This window comes from Ciona robusta, chromosome 2, assembly GCF_009617815.1.
Source record: "Ciona robusta chromosome 2, ASM961781v2".
NCBI lineage: Eukaryota > Metazoa > Chordata > Ascidiacea > Phlebobranchia > Cionidae > Ciona > Ciona robusta.
In genome coordinates this window covers 2,384,370-2,402,883 of record NC_143236.1, presented here as the reverse complement: position 1 = coordinate 2,402,883, position 18,514 = coordinate 2,384,370, and the positions used below count along the sequence as shown (strand labels likewise).

The following is an 18,514-nucleotide window of genomic DNA, read 5'->3' as shown; positions in this document are numbered from 1 at the left end:
GCTGCGTGCCTCACGGAAAGCATTTCTTCCCTTTTTCCCTTAGCACATTTTCTTCCCTCGCCTGTTTTATCAGACTAATGAGGCATTCATTTAAAATTGCAGTCGGGTTGTAGGAATCATAGTGACCAGGTAGGGTTTTAAACTTTTCTTTTATTAGCATGAACAGAGCCCCTATGTCTCCAATCCTTACTTAAACCATGTATCTATGCTTAAACTGTTTTAAACATTATGCTGTATGAAACACAGTCGCGTCATAAACATAACCGATTGACCTCCCAGTCGTCCAACCTTCATATGTTGTGTATCGCTTTATAACCCACCATAGTCGGCAACATGTGGCCTGACGCAGAGTCGCAACACATAAAAAAGGCGAAATTGCTACTTAAATCGACCCACTAACACTCTCCGGAAAAAACACCTATATGCCCATGAATCATCTCTCAGGTTTGTCTCGTTAAAATTGAAGATACCGTCCGGCGGGAGTGAAGAATGATTTAGCGTCATATGACTTATAAGTATATACTTTTGCACCACTTCTAGTCATTTTAATATTGGCTGTACTTTTCAAGTATTCCCATGTCTATTTATTCAAAATGTTTTGCAAAGCATCTGTGACCACCAAGACAGATTTTATTTCAACACCCGCAGTAAACAAATCTTAAATCATCTTTTTTCTGGTCTCGACTTTAAGTAAAGAATACAAAGTTCTTTGTTATAGTGTCATGGACTTGTCCCGCAAGATTAACTTCTGTTCTCTTGCTTTTATTTGTTCGTGGTTGTGTCTTCCGTTCCTTGGCATAACACTTCTCTTTTACATGACCTTTTTGTCCACACTGCTCACATGGTTTGTACTTTGCTGGACACTGCTTGTTGTACTTCATATGTCCAGGTTTCCCACAGCCATAGCAGATTATCTTCGATTTCGCTTGTTCCTTGTGCGGTGTATCAATTTGAGCGTTTTCCATACTATGTATTGCTTGCAGTGTTTCATACTCATGTGAAACTTCTAACAGTTGAATCATTGTTAAATCATATTTAGCTAGAAGAAACAATATCCGCAAATTTGGTGCACAAGTATGCACAACATGTTCAATAATTATCTGCCCTTTAGTATCACCTAAACCACACAAATTAGCTTTTGGAAGTAATCTGCATACCCATTGACTCACCGTTTCTCCTGGTAATTGAGTCATTAGACGTTTGCATTTCCATAATCAGTCAGTGCCCTTACGATTTTCTGAACATCTTTACCAGCAGCACGGCTTTCTTGCGTTCATCTCCCGTAATGTCGGCTGCAACTAAGTAGATTTTGAACGAACTTCTCCATTGTACCCACGTTTCGGCTAATTCAGTTGTACGTGCATGTACGTTAACTTTGATAATATCGTTTCCGAGACTGGAATTCCATTTCTTGATTTGAGTGAATGGTCTTTGAGATATTGTGAACACCCAATCGATTACATGTTAGAGCAGGATATATCTCTCATATAATATTATATTTGCTTTTGAACTCGGAATACAAATTAAAAATGGAAGAATGACAACAATAGAGTTCGCAGTAAGAACACAATCAAAAACAGTAAAACAGATTGCACAAAAATGAGAATATAATGTAAATCTATCTGCAGATATACTTCACACATCATTGCTTGTGATACAACAAACAAACAAAAAATGACTTTTGAAAATCATATTACTGATTTTAATAAATGAAATATAGGAATCATGAAAGAATAATCAAAGTTGAAAAATATATGAAATGTTGATTATGCTGTTGTAGATGCTGGGCTGGACAAAGCTTTTGAATCAACAGGCTCTTCGTTTGTAGGCTTGGCAACTAAAAATGAACAGGTAACATGAAAATGTTTTCATTATCAAATAAAATGTTTCGGTTATCCGCTATTTGTAACATTCTGTTGCCAGTTTTTTGATGTCAGCTTGTAATTTTTATATTGGTAAAACATATTAACTTTCTTTACTCCATCACGTAAAGTCTACATGTTTAACTCAGCATCTGCTTTATTTACCTTCGGTATCAGTGGAATCACTTTTTGGTGCTGCTTCCGCTCTGAAGAAAATTCTGGCACTGCTTAATGAGAAATACAGCAACTCGAATTCCTGTGTAGTAAAAATACATATAAAACAGGATTAAAAAGTCTATCAAACAAAACTCCAATATTCAGAGTTTTTATGATAAAAAGCAGAAGTGAATGAGACATACCCTCTGATAAATATTGATACGTTTCAGAGCAAGTGACCTCGTCTGCTGCAACTTCTCGTCCTCATCTTGAATTCCCTGTTTGCGAGATTGTTTTGGAGCTGGGTTAGCTTGCTGTCTGATGTCATCTGCATGCTTTCTCCTCACACTTTGAAACCAATGCAAGGAGTCAAACTCTGTATATTGGTCCAGCAGCTTCAATATGTAAGCCAAACCTGCGGAAACAGTCAATAAATTCTGCTTTTTAAAATCCATATTCTTAAAGTACAAAAAAAAAAAAATAAATGTGTGTTGTTTAATAAAATATTGTTACAGTGTGAAGTTATATAAAACCAGTCTCACCCATAGCAAAGCCATCATCAGTAAAAGATGCACCAACTTTGTTTTTCTTACTCATTTTCTCCTTACAGCTTATTGTATGCTCCACAAAATTGATGGTCTAAAAAGGCATAGACTCGGTTAGAATAAATAATTTTCATTTTATCATTAAAAAATAAATTTCTGTTAAACCATAAATTTTAATGTTACACAAAATAAAACTACCAGAGGTGGAATAATGGCGTAGAAATTCCTGAGATGCATGTTCTTTGAACTTCTGAACTCTGGTGCAAACACATCCACAAGCATACCGAGGTAATCGGAACCTTCGGCTGAATGTTTCACCAATGAACCAAGCACTGCATCAAGGTGAGCAAATGCTGTGTTAACCTGTAAAAGTATGTGTGTTTAAGATACAAAAAATACGCCATTGGTTGAAATTTGATTCTACTTACTACAGTAATGAAGCACGAGGTATGACAGAAATAATACAATAACGAACATAATTTTTCAATGACATTACAATAAATAATATCAATGCAATATAAAAATATATATCATTGCACTAACCTCTGGACTTATATCTTCCTCCTTAGCAAGATCTCCAAAACAAACAATGTCTTCAAGGTCAGGAACAAAGCTTATAGCATTGCTGCAGCAGTGTAGACCTCCAGAACGAACCATACGTATGTAGCCCATTGCGTTACCTGAATTCAAATGTTAAAATTAAAAAGTAAAATGCTGATAAAAGTAGCATTCATTGTAGGCCTACTATTGATGTATATGTGCTAATGTTTATATTACTACAATAATACAGTCTAGTTCAAGAAATTTAGAAAATGCTGACCAATGTGTGAGATGAGAAGTCTGAACTGATCCAAGAAGCTGCTGCCATCGGGTGAGAGACCAAGTTTTCTGATTCCTCTGTTGAAACGGTCAGCACGCTCATAAGGGTACTGTTGGTTGTATGCCTCACGGTTTTCCCGAAAGTGACGCATGTCCTGTGTTAAAATCAAAGAGTTTTTTTTAAATTATTTGAGTTTTTTTTTAATTAGAAAAGAAAACCAAGTTGATTTTTAAAGTAGCAGTATTTTAAAGCAAAAATAAATTAAAATAATAAGTTAAATGAAATGAGTTCAAACCCTGCTTGAGGCTACTTCTATTTAAAAAGTCTTTTACAAATGTTTACAAAAAACTCAGAAAATATGCCGATATTGTATACATATTAAGTTTATAGGGTGAACTTTATTTAATCGAGTTTAACCTTGATCAAACGAGACTTGATGTGTTCGTCGAAAAGAAATTGCGAAAAGATAAAAAATTTCTGTTTCAGGAATTGAAATGTAAAGTTGACAGTTGTGTTCATGATACCAGTGCCATGCGTACGAATGGAGTTCGCAATGTGACGAATGTTGATTGTGTTCAGATGCTTGTTGTTGCTCGACTGCTCCACAAAGATCTGAATTGGAAGAAAGATAGTGATTATGCGGGAGGCAAATTTTCTGTTTTGATATTTTTTTGTATGTATATTTTTAACTGATATATATTAGTTTCCATCCAAGTTTCAATTGAATAAATTGTGTTTTAATCCATGTTTTACTATTTTTATTTTTGATAAAGCTATGTAAATATTTCCATATTTTTGTTTTATTTAATATAGTCTTTGCTGTTGCATAAAAATGGAATGCTTAAATGGAAAAATGATAAAGAAAATAAGGTGGCAATTTTATACCTGGTTGTTTAGATTGTAAAGATACTTGGAAACAAATACATGAATATTCCTCATTATTTCAAGGACATCAAGCCCTTGTTCCAGTTGTTGGTTGGGCAGATGAACCTGGAAGTCACATTAGTAAATAACTGATAGTAATTAAATCTGTTTATCTTTTTATAAAAAGCGCTATCCTGAAAAAAAAATTATTATAGCAATGTTTCGTCAGCCATGGATGGGATTTCATTATCATGGTATAGCACTATAGCACAACAAGCCAAACGTGCAAATAAAGTAAAACACAGGATAAAAAAAAAATGTCATAGAACCAGAATGAGCGGAAACAAGAGGAACTTTGTTGTACACACAAATGCAGAAAATACAAAAAAATTGTTGTTGGAACATTTGTTTTCACTTGTAGATGTTTTAACCACAAAGTATCTCCCATGTTACCTCTTGCATCTCAAGTTGGTACCTCTGCGCTGCTAAGTTCCTCATTTGTCCGTAAGTTCGCCAATCATGCAAAGCTACAGTTGTTAAATTGTAGAAAGTCTGGTCCAGATAATGAGTCACATAATCTGTGTTTTATAAAGTTTATAATGAGATTCCACTTAGTGATAGTTTTAATATGTTTTCTAGTTTCAATATAAAATTTCAAATCAGGGCCTGTAAAGTTGTATTATTGGAATACGATATATGAACTTTACTGTTTAAAATAAAAGAATGTTCAAGTTTTTTGTACTTTTCAGTGAAAATTTCTTGTTGTTTATAGAATGTAAAACATATTTGGCAAAATTCCATGAATAAATATAACCTTTTGGGCTGATAAAGGATCCAAGGAATTTGAGAGGTTCCAGTGAAAGAAGCTGTCGAAGTGATTTTATGGAAGATTTAAACGGATTTCGATCGTTTAACTTCAAGTGAGTGTGCACTGATAAGCGAAGGTCATTCTCAATTTCTGGAAATAAAAGAAACAAATGATTAAAACACAAAAAAAGGAAAAATACACACAAAAATCGAAATAGGCAACAATGTCACCCACCTTTACATATTTTATCAAGCAGATGGTGACGTAGACTGCGATGAATTACTTCCTTATAAGCATCCACCAAGAGTTGTGGGGATGAAAGATGTTTGCTCCTCTTCATCCCAACCACACAATCTTCCAACGCAGCAAACATGTGCTGTGGAAAACACATATTTATGCGTTACAACATTTTGTTTAGATTAGAATGATTTCATTTACAAAATCCTAATTAAATTAAATTCTTGACTTAAGTTTTTTAAAAATGAACTTGAACGTTTTATTGCTAAATGTTTGAAAATACAGTGAAAATTTTTATGTTAATAATAGAAATAAAAAGCAGTACATGTAAGCTAGACGCATCGACTGGGTTTTGGCTGAGTCCTTCCAAATAGTTGGTAAGCAGAGCTCGATGCCAATAGAATGCTGATTGATCCGATGCTGCACGAGATGCACGGAGGATGCCGATGCTCCCAAAGATCTGTATCTTCTCAAACTTAGAGAGGAGGGCTGCATGCTCATCATCACGAAGCATTTTCTTGAAGAAATGTTGAAAAATAAACTTTTTTTGATGAAGACTCTTTTTCCATGATGGATACAGAAGTTATTTTAGACTGTGCAAAATATGTGTAAACATAATTTGAAATAAACATTTTTTACTACGATTTATTGATAATGAAGTATAATGCATGCCTTACAAAGTACAAACACAGACTTACAGACTGATTTGCAATGGACAAAGCAAGCTTGGTCACAACCAATCGTTGAGTGGTTGGGGAACCATTGATACAGTTCTCACAAATCATGATAGAGGAGAGCATGTCCAACTTGCGATCACTGTATTTGCGGTCAGAGGTCACTCTTTTCTATGGATTTATTAAGAATTTAGTTACTTACGATTGAATTAAGATACAAAAGATTTTTCGTGAAACTTGCAGATAAAATGTATCATAAAAGTATAGTTAAACAAATTAGTGCGTGTATTTTAAACACATAAACCATAAAATACGAACCTTTGCAACTTGCAGTAGAGTAAGCACTTGGAACTGTTGGTGTTGCACAATATGCATTCCACATGTAGATACACGCATTGAGTGTCGGAAGAAAGTGTCAGATACCGCCTTACACATGGTCACCATGCGACATAAACATGTCACCTCATTCACTGTCATTGGTTTGTTGGTCACAACATGCAGGTTGAGAAGTGTCTCCACCGTGTTACGCAATCCACAAATCAATCTGTAGCCCTGTTATACAAAAATATGGTGTCCATAATGTGTTAAATAAGCTTTCAGGTTACTAAAAGTTTAGTTTTTGACTATTTGGTAGTTAAGTTACTATAGTAGTGTGGGGAAGACGGGACACATTTAGTACATATTATCTAAATATCCTGATCGTATTTTAAACAAATAACAATAATCTATGGAAATCGCAAGGAAACGGTTTCATAATTATGTGAATGTTCTTTGTTTACTACCAAATAGAACGAGAAAATAGAATGAAAATGTGACCCATCTTTCCCCACCATACTATATATTAAAGGACTTTTAAAATAAATGGTGTAATGCAACACATATGACAAAAAAATTCCACCTCTATGTAAACTTTGGACTGCGTTGCTAAGTCTTCAAGGGATGCATCTTGTTGTGGTGATGATAACATCTTCACCATCCAAGTGTTTACTGATGCATAATACCCCTGGCATTCCCTGAAACAATAAATTTAAAAAATGGCAAAAGTCCCACAAACGTTAGAATTTTTTATACAAGTGTTTATATAGATAAAGACAAGCATTATATTACTGCACTTGGAAGACTTGCTATCTAAGTCACTATGGACATCATATGATCCTATGGCTTAGGGGAAAGTCCCCGGACATTGGGTAGAAAGTACCTGGGGTTTGAAACCCCACACCTGATCCAAACCACCTGGGTGTAAAAGCTCATGATCAAGCTAAGATGCGTTGCGGAGCTTGTGGGTATGGTTGGGCTTAGTCGTAGCATAGATATGCAAGTAGTTCACAAACACAATGGGGCTCACTCTTCAAGTGTATTTTTACTCTCTCAACTTTCAATACATATTACATACTGTTCTCTTTATTAAAATAGAGTTTGCTGGATTTATTTACCTTTGGATAGCTTGTACTTTACCAGACAGCCACACCCCTCTACTCTGCACAGCTTGATCTGGCATTTTGGAATCAACAGCTTTACAGGTCTTTGGTAGGTTGTCCGCAAAGTATTCGTCCACAAACCATGTCACATGACCTGCCAGCGTCACACAAGGAAGCTGTGACAAAGAATTGTTTAATTTTACATTAGTAGTTTTTACTTTTAAATTATCTTTTCTTCATATTTATTGTCAAGTGTTTCTGATTTAGTCTGTGTGTATGAAATAAATATAGCTTACCTTTTAATGTAAAAAAAAATTTATGTGTGTTGTTACCTTCTTATAAGAATCCCACATCTGGCGAAACAGTTTTCGATCCAAGTTACGGAAAATGAGATAATGTAATGTGAACAAAGCACACAAACCAACAAACTGAAGGTGGTGTTCAGTTTGTGTAGGATCAGCTGCATAAAAAAAGTAAAAGACAAGAAATTTACTTATAAGACAAGTTGATGTTCTGATGATATTATCATATTTTACTACCCAAAATTAATAACGAGGCATAAACAACATTCAGAAATGTTGTCTAAATTATTACTGGCATGCTGCAAACAGATTCAAATAATGAGAATGGCTTTGTCCCTAATATAAGATACTGGAATCTTTTTCTATGTGATGCCATGTAACCAGGAATGCATATTACAGAATAATTAGGTATTCTAGGATATCCTAGAATACTTTATTTTGAATCTAGAATTTCGAATCTTTTTGTATTTATAAGAAAAATTGTATGAAGCCAAAACGGCCAAGCCAAAACAGATAGCAAATTTTGAAAATACGCTGCGAAACGTTTCCTCTCGAAACTCCCACAAACACAAGATTTTTTTTTTAATTATTAAATTTTTAAAAATTGTTAGCTTAGTTCAAGAGATATATGACATTAAATAGGATACCGAATCCCGTAATTAGATTCGAATACAAAAGGATTTGAATCTCACGGATTCGAAATACTGTTATGTGCTTCCCTACATGTAATTTGGGTTGTACTATGCATTGTTTTCCCTTTAAATAATATTTCACTTACCAAGCTTAGGTTCAAGCCTTGAAAAGATGATCTTTATGTTCAATGAGAATTCCTCGGTAAAACATGAATTCTTCGCAACTGGAATCCCAGAATCATCAAAATCTTGACCGAAACAAAACTGAATGAAAAACCAAAAATTAACTAAGATTTTAAAAGTGTACATAAATATATATTTAAAGAAAGGTAAACATCATATGCAGTAGCATGCTTAAAAATGAATTTTAGCCTACCTGGGTCAGTTGCCCATTTATTATCTTTTTTTCCAAGTGACTAACCAACTTTTCCAGTGGCTTTAATTGATCTTGGCCCACACCGTAAGCGGAAGGATTGTGGTGAACTGACTTAATGGTCCTAAATGGTAAATGAACAGGACTTTATGTCTGTCGATTTTTTGAATTTAATAATCAGCAAGGAGCCAAGGATTAATATTGCTTTGTGAGGGCAATTTACAATTAACTAACAAACAAACAGAGAACATATATCCGTTGCATTAATATTGTTACAGCTATTTTTAGGCGAATCTGAACACACACAGCTTTGTATGTCACAAAACTGTTTGTGTTAAATAATATGCTGTTTGAGGAGTTAAGTTTACCTAAACAAAATTTCTTTCAACTTACATTTTGTACATTGTCCAGTGGTTGGTTAACATTGAATTGCTGAGTATAATCTGATCAATAGTAACCAGAACTCTTAATAAGTTGCACAAGTGCTCATACACTGGAGTAAGATGAACATGGCTTGCATCCATAACTTTCGGCATAGATCTAATTCAATTTATAATAAAAACTTTTAAAATACCGTTTTTTATTTTTATAGAAACTAACGTGATTTTGTATGTGTAAATTACTCTTAAAACTAACACAAACATGACGGTATTTAAATTTAGTTTATTTGTAAAAGTGCTGTTTAAGCCTGTAACCTAAATATATACATGCCCATAATTTGTCCCTAACTGCAATGTATCCTGAAGAAAATAAAGTCCTAATACATATGGATATTTGAATAGATTATAGAGAAAACACCATGCTAACTTGTTATGTAAAGCAGCCAGTTGCTGAATGACATTTTTTACCACCTCCCTACATCTTTGACCGAAACATGATAACTTCTGAAGAAGAGGAAGCATTCTCCCAATCCCAAGCTGCTCCTCTCCTTCCTTTGGCTTCTCATCATCCTCACTTGCTATATATGAATTTACAGGTTAAAATATAACAGTTGGTAAATTAGAGTGGGCTTATACATGCTTTACTTAATATTTAAGCCCCCCTCCTCCCCCTAGTGTAGTGCCAACTTAATGTATTGAGTATGTCATAGCCCATGGTGTATATTGTCTATATTTGTTCACGATCAGATCCGCTTAGTAGTGTTTAGATAAAAATCTAACACTGAGACAAACATTGCTAAAATTTTAAGGGGGAGGGGGGGAGGTTTACATGTTTGATTACAAGTACACAACAAACATTAAACTATGTATTAACAAGATATATTAAGTCATTTGTTCACGTGTTTCGTCGTTAACTTATAACAATTTTAAATTACAAAATTTTACCAGTTTCGCCATAAAACAAGATGGGGTCATAAAATTCAGTGACAGCTTCATTTTCCAGCACATTTATTTCTACACAAAGAGCTGACAAGGCAATAAGGACTTTGTTTAGAACTTTATTTTCAGTTTTTATCAGTTGTGGTAAAGCAACTTTTTCTTCTGGAAATGTCTGCAACAAATAAAGTTTTCACTCAAACCCATTAAAGTATAATAAGCAAACCATATAATGAATAAACTTATTGTTTTCTTTTTTTATATAATCAAGCTTATTATGAATATATAGAACTGTCAGAACATTAACATTACCTGTAGACAAACCGGATTTAGGCTTTGATCCCAAATATGACCTTGTTCGCTCCCTAGCACACCTTCAATATCAGCAAGCTGCTGGGTGTATTGTCCCATGTACTTAACATATTTCTTCAAGTGTATTTCCCCGACCAGTTCTACAAAATGATAATATGTTGGGTGAAATTTATTTGATAAAAAACAATATGTGTTGTTGATAGTTCAATAACTAATCATCATATAAAGAAATCAGAAAACTAATTGACAAGTTGTCTGTGTTCTACAGGTTGGTATGAAGTAACAGGAACATGCAGAAAGTATGAGGTACCTGGCATGTTTTACGTAGATGTTATTGTACCAACAGATTAAGAAAAATTATGTACTTAAAACCATGGTCTATAGGTCTATTGTGTAACAAAGAAGGAGTTTAACAGACATATTATAGTTTTTTAACAATAAAATGCAAATAAGTTTATGTTTTAACAAGAAAATAGATAACTGCCGGCTAATATACAAATATTTTGTGGTACATGTCTTACTTGCGGACCCTTGATCGACTTCTTCGAAATCGTTCGGATCATCGGTCAACGCCATTACCAACTAAATCGCTTCGATTGCAATTTAATTCGAATACACAAAATGTTTCCCCAAACAAACTTGTGTCAACAGTACCTAAAACTGCGAATTAGGTGCACGTGTGAATGTAAAAAGAAGTAAAAAAATTACTTTCTACAGTTACAAACCGTTACAGGGAGTTCGTCAAATAATTTCCGCCAGCTTGCCGGTCACGTGAATGACGCAGATAGTGCTGACGTCATGTGTTTTTAAAGCAAGGTTGCATTTGCTTATGAAGACTGAAGTGGAGGTATCATCACAAAAGTGAAATATATCTATGTCAAAAAGTGTTGTTGTTTAAAATTTAAAGCCCTGAAAATTATATAAGAATTAGCACAGCGCATCTTTGTAGAGGTATGTTGCTGTTACGTGTGTGACGTTGAAGAAAATTTGTTTATTTTTTTCTTTTTTAAATGTACAGTTATTATTTGTACATATAAACTGTTACCGCAATAAATATGTACTGCCAGTAACTAAAGTTCAATTTGATGTATGCCTCTTTGAAACCCCACATTGTCATGCCTGCGCCTATAGAGCATGCTTGTGTTTATATGTCCCAACCAATGTATTGATTGGGCCATAGTGTATAATAGACTAATAGGCGAATATATATGTGCTTGTATATATTAACACTGGAAACAAGGTGCACGTTACAAATTAGTATTTGTTTAAGACATTTTTGTATTTTTTAATACATACTTTCATCTACGATGTAGACTAACCTTTATCTTCTATAAAATGTGCATTCTTATTTAATCCATTTTTAATACCCGTGTTTTAAGAGTTAGAAGTTGTTTTGATTAATTATATATACCTTTTTGGTAGTATGCAAAACGTAAACAAAGTTTCAGATGTTGTTGTGTTTGGTGGAACGCATGGGAACGAGTTGTCTGGTATTTGTTTAGTCAAGAAGTGGTTATCTGGTCCACCATTACAATCTGCAACTTGTAAAGTGACAGCTACATTATGTAATCCAGAGGCTATTCGGTTGTGCAGGCGGTACAAAGATTGTGATATTAATCGACAATTCACTAGGGTTGATATTAATAAGGTCACTAATGCAGAAGAAAATTTGCCATATGAAGTAAAACGGGCTAAAGAATTGTTCTCCCAATATAGTGATTACAGCGGAGAAAGGATAATACTAGACCTGCACAATACCACAGCTAACGTAAAACTATGTTTGATTGTTGAAAAACCAACTGATTACTTTGCTTTGCATATGTGTAGATACATTCAGCAACATTTTTCTGCCGATTCTTGTCACATTCTGTTGCAAGGTAAAAGCTATGGTGATATTCGGTATATAGCAAAACATGGGATTGGTATTGAAGTTGGTCCTCAACCCCATGGTGTACTACGAGCTGATATCTTTGATCTACAGGAAAAGGCCGTCAAACTTTCCTTAGCGTTTTTAGATAAGTTTAACAACGGCGACATTTTCAATCCCTGTGAAATTGTTACTTACACTCAGTTTAAAAAAGTAGATTTTCCTCGCGATCATGAGGGCAACATAGCTGGAATGATACACCACGATCTACAAGACAGAGATTGGCAACCGGTATCCGGGTCCAGCATGGTGTTTCGTACTTTCCAAGGAGAGAATGTCACTTTAGAAGATGTTGTTAAAATTCCAGATGAAATAAAAGACTTAGTTTACCCAGTTTTTGTTAATGAAGCTTCTTACTATGAGAAAGACCTTGCATTTTGGTTAACAAAAAAGGCCACTGTAGCTCTTCCAATATTAAAGCTTAATTAAGAAAACAAATCATAAATAATTTACCTTATCTTCATTAGGTAGAATCTAGAATGATTATTAACTACAATCGCGTTTGTTCCATAGCATGGACTCCATACAGTGTATTACACTGTCTTTTTGCTATGTTAATCACTGTCCAGAATGTTTTATATGGCCAGGGAATCAGCCATTTATGACAAATTTCTTTTTCTAAGTTTTACTATTTTAAGTTATTGTGTTATGAACAAATTTTTTAAATTTATATGCATTATGCATTATGAAATTTTTACTCTAAGAATTTTTACCCTTAACAGTAATAATTTATACTTGAACTTTTGCAATATTATTTTCTACGTATAAGAAAGGCTTATATTTTAACTGTACTGCAGATTACAACTTTTTTTTCATATATCGTGTAAACTAAAAGATCCTTATTATTATAGTATTTAAAATATACCACCCAAGAGAAATCCAATAATATAAACAAGTTTAAATTACCATATTAATATGCACTAATTTAGTTTTACTTTACTTTCATTTCAGCTGGAATAGCGCAGTCGTTACTATACTTTGCTAAATACAACGTATATCCAAGAACATTGATTGTCATAGGCTGTTTTTAGGAAAGTAAAATGAATTCCATGATAATATTAGCAGTTCTATATTGTGGTTTGTGTGTGACACTAGTAACACCAACTGATAATGATACTACAAAATCTGGAACTGATGAAACTAAACAAGATCCAAACGAGAATGCTGCACCTAGCATAACTGGAAGCGATTCAAAAGAGAATGCTGCACCTAGTGCAGCTGGAAACAATCCAAAGGAAGAGGCCGCACATAGTGTGACTGGAAAAGGTCTAAAAGGGGATGCGGCACCTAGTGCAACTAAAAAAGGTCTAAAAGGGGATGCTACACCGAGTGTAACTGAAAAAGATCGAAAAGAGGATGCTGCACCTATCGTAACTGGAAACAATTCAGAAGGGGATGCGGCACCTAGTGCAACTAAAAAAGGTCTAAAAGGGGATGCTACACCGAGTGTAACTGAAAAAGATCGAAAAGAGAATGCTGCACCTATCGTAACTGGAAGCGATTCAAAAGAGAATGCTGCATCTAGTGAAAGTGAAAGCGATTCAAAAGAGAATGCTGCATCTAGCATAACTGGAAGCGATTCAAAAGAGAATGCTGCACCTAGCATAACTGGAAGCGATTCAAAAGAGAATGCTGCATCTAGTGAAAGTGAAAGCGATTCAAAAGAGAATGCTGCATCTAGCATACCTGGAAGCGATTCAAAAGAGAATGCTGCATCTAGCATATCTGGAAGCGATTCAAAAGAGAATGCTGCACCTAGTGCAGCTGGAAACAATCCAAAGGAAGAGGCCGCACATAGTGTGACTGGAAAAGGTCTAAAAGGGGATGCGGCACCTAGTGCAACTAAAAAAGGTCTAAAGGGGGATGCTACACCGAGTGTAACTGAAAAAGATCGAAAAGAGGATGCTGCACCTATCGTAACTGGAAACAATTCAGAAGGGGACGCTGCATCGAGTGAAACTGGAAATAATCCAAAAGAGGATGCTGCATCTAGTGAAACTGGAAACGATTCAGAGGGGCATGCTGCATCTAGTGAAACTGGAAGCGATTCAAAAGAGGATGCTGCATCTAGTGAAACTGGAAACGATTCAGAGGGGGATGCTGCAACGAGTGAAACTGGAAATAATTTAAAAGAGGATGCTGCATCTAGTGAAACTGGAAGCGATTCAAAAGAGGATGCTGCGTCTAGTGAAACTGGAAGCGATTCAAAAGAGGATGCTGCATCTAGTGAAACTGGAAACGATTCAGAGGGGGATGCTGCATCTAGTGAAACTGGAAATAATCCAAAAGAGGATGCTGCGTCTAGTGAAACTGGAAGCGATTCAAAAGAGGATGCTGCATCTAGTGAAACTAGAAATAATCCAAAAGAGGATGCTGCATCTAGTGAAACTGGAAGCGATTCAGAGGGGGATGCTGCATCGAGTGAAACTGGAAATAATTTAAAAGAGAATGCTGCATCTAGTGAAACTGGAAATAATCCAAAAGAGAATGCTGCATCTAGTGAAACTGGAAGCGATTCAAAAGAGGATGCTGCATCTAGTGAAACTGGAAACGATTCAGAGGGGGATGCTGCATCTAGTGAAACTGGAAATAATCCAAAAGAGTATGCTGCGTCTAGTGAAACTGGAAGCGATTCAAAAGAGGATGCTGCATCTAGTGAAACTAGAAATAATCCAAAAGAGGATGCTGCATCTAGTGAAACTGGAAGCGATTCAAAAGAGGATGCTGCGTCTAGTGAAACTGGAAGCGATTCAAAAGAGGATGCTGCGTCTAGTGAAACTGGAAGCGATTCAGAGGGGGATGCTGCATCTAGTGAAACTAGAAATAATCCAAAAGAGGATGCTGCATCTAGTGAAACTGGAATAGATGCAAATTCAGATGGACATTCTGCATCTGGTAAAACTAAAAAAGGCCAAAGTCTACAGGTATGAGGTACATACTATACTGAGAATGGTTCACAAACAGCGTTTAAAGCATGGCGGCCATGCAGTTAAATTTGGACCTGTCTAATTATTTATCTAACACTGAGTAAGAAATAAACAAAAAAAATTGTAGGTGCCTGTTGAAACAAGCAGCTCAAGTTTCTTTAGCTGGATGATGATGCTCATAGTACTCACTGCAGTTGTATATGTTGTGTATTACAATAGGAGAAAGGTAAGATTATGGATAAAATTTTGTTTAAGGATGTGTAGTTATTTACACACCGCTATTAGTTACCACATATCTAACTTTGTGGATGAATGTGAATGTGAATATAACTTACTTTATCCTCGCAAGGCCGGAAAACGACAGTCGTTATTACAAGGGTTTAACACCTCATGCCAGCTTACGAGTTACCATGTATGTTACTTTGTGGGTGATTATTTTTTTTGGATTTTTTCATTTTATGTATGGCTAATAATTTGGACAACCCATTAGTGACCTGTGACCACTGGGTTGGAGCAGTTGTCATTAAGTTAGATGAATATCGTCTTTATACGTGTCAACGTCACACACGCGCTACGTCACACACGGCATTGTTCGCCCGTGAATGCCACGTGGTGTGATGCAACCACAAATTCATCAGTCGTTCGTTTAATGCGTGTAGTGTACTGTTATTTCGTTCATTGTGTTTTCCTTAACTAATTCATTCCGCAGAGTTGCTCCAATCATTCATTAAGTTAAATATAAATAAACAAACTTTGAAATAGGTTGTACCTTATCGTCTATAAGTGTCTTGCCCAAGGACACATACGCCCACAATGGTAGCAGCGTCGAGCCTTGAACCCATTACCTATTGGTTACAGGCGGGCGCGCTAACCACTACGCCACGGCGCCGGATTGTGGGTGATATTTGTTTTTTAACTTTTGGCTGATAATTTAGTCAGCCCTTAACGCAATAAGGGATCACTGGGTTAGGGCAATCGCCAATAAGTATCTTGTGGCACTCCCACAATGGTAGCATTAATGTTATAGGTTTCCTAAATATTGAAGTAATACTGTAAAGTAAATAAAATATTTTACAAGGTGATAAGTACCTTGATGGGTCAAGGAAAGAAGAGAAACACAGGGAGTAGAAATAGAGGGTACAATGCCAACTACCACAAGCTTGAAAATGCTTAAAATCAAACTTATAAGTTTATCTTTCATTGGCCTTAGTGTTTTATTTGGATATGCACTGAGCGATTTATTTTCAAATCTTGGTTAAGGATAACTGAAACTATTTTATTTGTTCACTGTGCAACTACAATTGTGAACTGTATGTAACATGCTGCTTTTTCTACACGGTTCAACAGTTCCGAAATATTTTTGCTCATGTGAAACTACATTTCTTACTGTAAATATCTGTGTAATACTTTCCTATTTATTCTTGTTAGTTTTCTTATAATAGAGTGCATGTTATAACCAGTTTTATATGTGTGTACTTTCTAAAGCTTTGAATATTTTTACCAAAACATTGCATTACTACATTTTACTGACTGAATAGTGAATAATGTGCTGTAGTTGTTAGTTACATAGTTGAGTGGATATCTAAATTTTCAACCTAAAACGTCAATATGTGCAGTACCTTTTCCACATAAGTCAACTATCTATGCCAGTAATGCCACTGTTACCTAAACTATGTATAAAACGTTTAAACATATGGGAACAGAAATGTGTATTAATGATCTAAATTTTTCTTGTTTTTGCTTACATGAGTGTGTATTCAAGGCATGCCAGTGATGGAAATATGTTGCAGTAAGTGGTCAGTGAAGTAAATTGCTCGATAAAGAATTATAACAATTGCACAAAACCATTAAGATTTGCCTAATCTCATTTGTGTGACACATATTTAAAAACAAAACTGATTGGCACATGACAGAACAAACACAATTGCATAGTGTAGGCTATTAGGAGTCATAGTGACCCACTTGTGATCTGCTCGATGAGGAAGTGTCTGAAGAGGATCTATTACCTGTTTCCCTACTCTCCGATTCTCTCCGAAAATTGGTTTCAAGTAAATATTCATCATTTAAACCTAAACACCTGGCAGAACTGAATATACAAAAGTAAGCATAAATGTTTAAAAATAAGAAACATTCAAAAATTACCCGACAGGTGCAGTGCGTGGTCGTTTTGTCTTGTTATATTGAGGCTTAGGAGTCCAGGGATTTTGATACAAATGTGTATGTCGGTCCTCTGCACTCTGACGGAATTCCCCTCTCTGGTGTGTATATAAAAATATGGATTTGGTAATATTTGCATTATGGCCTGGTGTTTAGAAAATTTCCATGTTGTTACCTATCCCTACCTTTATCTGACGACCTGTGTACAGATATGAACGATCACTGTACTTAGGAATTCCCCATCCTATCTCACCTACTCTTTTGTGTTTTGGCAAAACAGCTGGTGAATTTCTCCAATCTGGTCTGTAACACATATTATATATCCTTTAGTAAAAATCTCAACTGTAAAACATATAAAACCTGTATAAATAGGCAAGTTCACTTGTACCCTCTGGGGACATGGTTCCTATACCAACATAACGATTGTCTTCTTCTACTGTTACTCTTTGATCTGTAATACCATCAGGGCCTACAAAATAGTGAAACTTTCGTTATAAGTCAAAAACAACTAATAAAAAATTAGATTTTATTGTGGGTTGCAAACATGCAACTTATACCGGTAAATAACATTCGACGTCCCGTTGCATTTATTCCTGGTGGCCAAAGATAACGTTTCGTAATTGGATCAAACGCACCGCTCTCCCTCCTCGTTAACCGCAGATTAGTATTCATACTGAGATTATTTTAGCGTAAACCTTTATTTTTACATTGATATTAAACAAGAAGCTATCAAGCAGGTACTTAGTACATAATGCAACACAAATGCCGAAAATCCAAGCTATCTCGTTGCTTGGTTACTGTTTGCACAAGGGGACCATTCCACGATAATTTATTTTACAGTAATTATCTGTACCTCAAAAAGAATCCATAACGACAAGGATAATGAAAAGGTGAATCGCTGTTTAATATGGTTCCAAGAAGTTTATCGATATTTAAAGGAAACATTGCAAGACAGAAACTTTTTTTATAACCTAATTTTATGAATGTGTTATTAAATATCTCGCTTTTTTAATAAATTAAACAATGTTACAAAAGTTGCAGTATTCGCAACAATTGTTTATTTAGTCTAAATAAAATCGCGACTTATCATTTGGGATCATGGCGTAAATATTTATTTGTTTTCTGATAAATAACACATTAGTTCCGCTTGATCGATTTGGGACCACGGTCTGTCATTTCTCTCA

The 18,514-nt window shown here is 35.1% G+C and overlaps 4 protein-coding genes, 1 non-coding gene and 1 pseudogene across 6 annotated transcripts; 3 read left to right on the top strand and 3 right to left on the bottom strand.

Annotated features, from left to right (window-relative positions):
* Window positions 1-610: 610 nt before the first annotated feature.
* On the bottom strand, window positions 611-1,308 carry LOC149740030 (uncharacterized). The gene is made up of 2 exons (XM_089871476.1): window positions 1,170-1,308; window positions 611-1,006 (listed from the first exon to the last, which is right to left on the bottom strand). Exons 1-2 carry the CDS (start codon window positions 1,210-1,212, stop codon window positions 687-689), a joined length of 363 nt encoding a protein of 120 aa, XP_089727602.1. The 5' UTR covers window positions 1,213-1,308; the 3' UTR covers window positions 611-686.
* A 169-nt stretch (window positions 1,309-1,477) lies between these two features.
* Window positions 1,478-11,038, bottom strand: LOC149740028 (WASH complex subunit 4-like). Its single transcript, XM_089871355.1, has 25 exons — window positions 10,841-11,038; window positions 10,320-10,459; window positions 10,017-10,182; window positions 9,499-9,649; window positions 9,085-9,231; window positions 8,695-8,815; window positions 8,465-8,582; window positions 7,717-7,844; window positions 7,400-7,560; window positions 6,865-6,979; window positions 6,285-6,518; window positions 5,991-6,137; window positions 5,618-5,809; window positions 5,290-5,431; window positions 5,062-5,205; window positions 4,701-4,825; window positions 4,269-4,373; window positions 3,801-3,995; window positions 3,384-3,537; window positions 3,107-3,243; window positions 2,762-2,926; window positions 2,561-2,657; window positions 2,222-2,433; window positions 2,028-2,118; window positions 1,478-1,837 (listed from the first exon to the last, which is right to left on the bottom strand). The coding sequence occupies exons 1-25, from the start codon at window positions 10,893-10,895 to the stop codon at window positions 1,767-1,769; spliced, it is 3,513 nt and encodes a 1,170-aa protein (XP_089727481.1). The 5' UTR covers window positions 10,896-11,038; the 3' UTR covers window positions 1,478-1,766.
* Window positions 7,073-7,323, top strand: LOC149740029 (RNase MRP). The gene has a single exon (XR_016384515.1).
* Window positions 11,039-11,135: 97 nt separating the features above from the next.
* Window positions 11,136-13,197, top strand: LOC149740027 (aspartoacylase pseudogene; annotated as a pseudogene). The gene is made up of 2 exons (XR_016384341.1): window positions 11,136-11,270; window positions 11,742-13,197. The product of XR_016384341.1 is annotated as an aspartoacylase pseudogene (transcript).
* An 89-nt stretch (window positions 13,198-13,286) lies between these two features.
* LOC149740026 (uncharacterized) lies at window positions 13,287-17,024 on the top strand. The gene is made up of 3 exons (XM_089871376.1): window positions 13,287-15,170; window positions 15,301-15,399; window positions 16,252-17,024. Exons 1-3 carry the CDS (start codon window positions 13,287-13,289, stop codon window positions 16,345-16,347), a joined length of 2,079 nt encoding a protein of 692 aa, XP_089727502.1. The 3' UTR covers window positions 16,348-17,024.
* On the bottom strand, window positions 16,866-18,132 carry LOC149740025 (protein SPMIP2-like). The gene is made up of 5 exons (XM_089871468.1): window positions 17,888-18,132; window positions 17,691-17,799; window positions 17,516-17,633; window positions 17,316-17,428; window positions 16,866-17,259 (listed from the first exon to the last, which is right to left on the bottom strand). The coding sequence occupies exons 1-5, from the start codon at window positions 18,000-18,002 to the stop codon at window positions 17,115-17,117; spliced, it is 600 nt and encodes a 199-aa protein (XP_089727594.1). The 5' UTR covers window positions 18,003-18,132; the 3' UTR covers window positions 16,866-17,114.
* Between the last annotated feature and the right edge of the window lie 382 nt (window positions 18,133-18,514).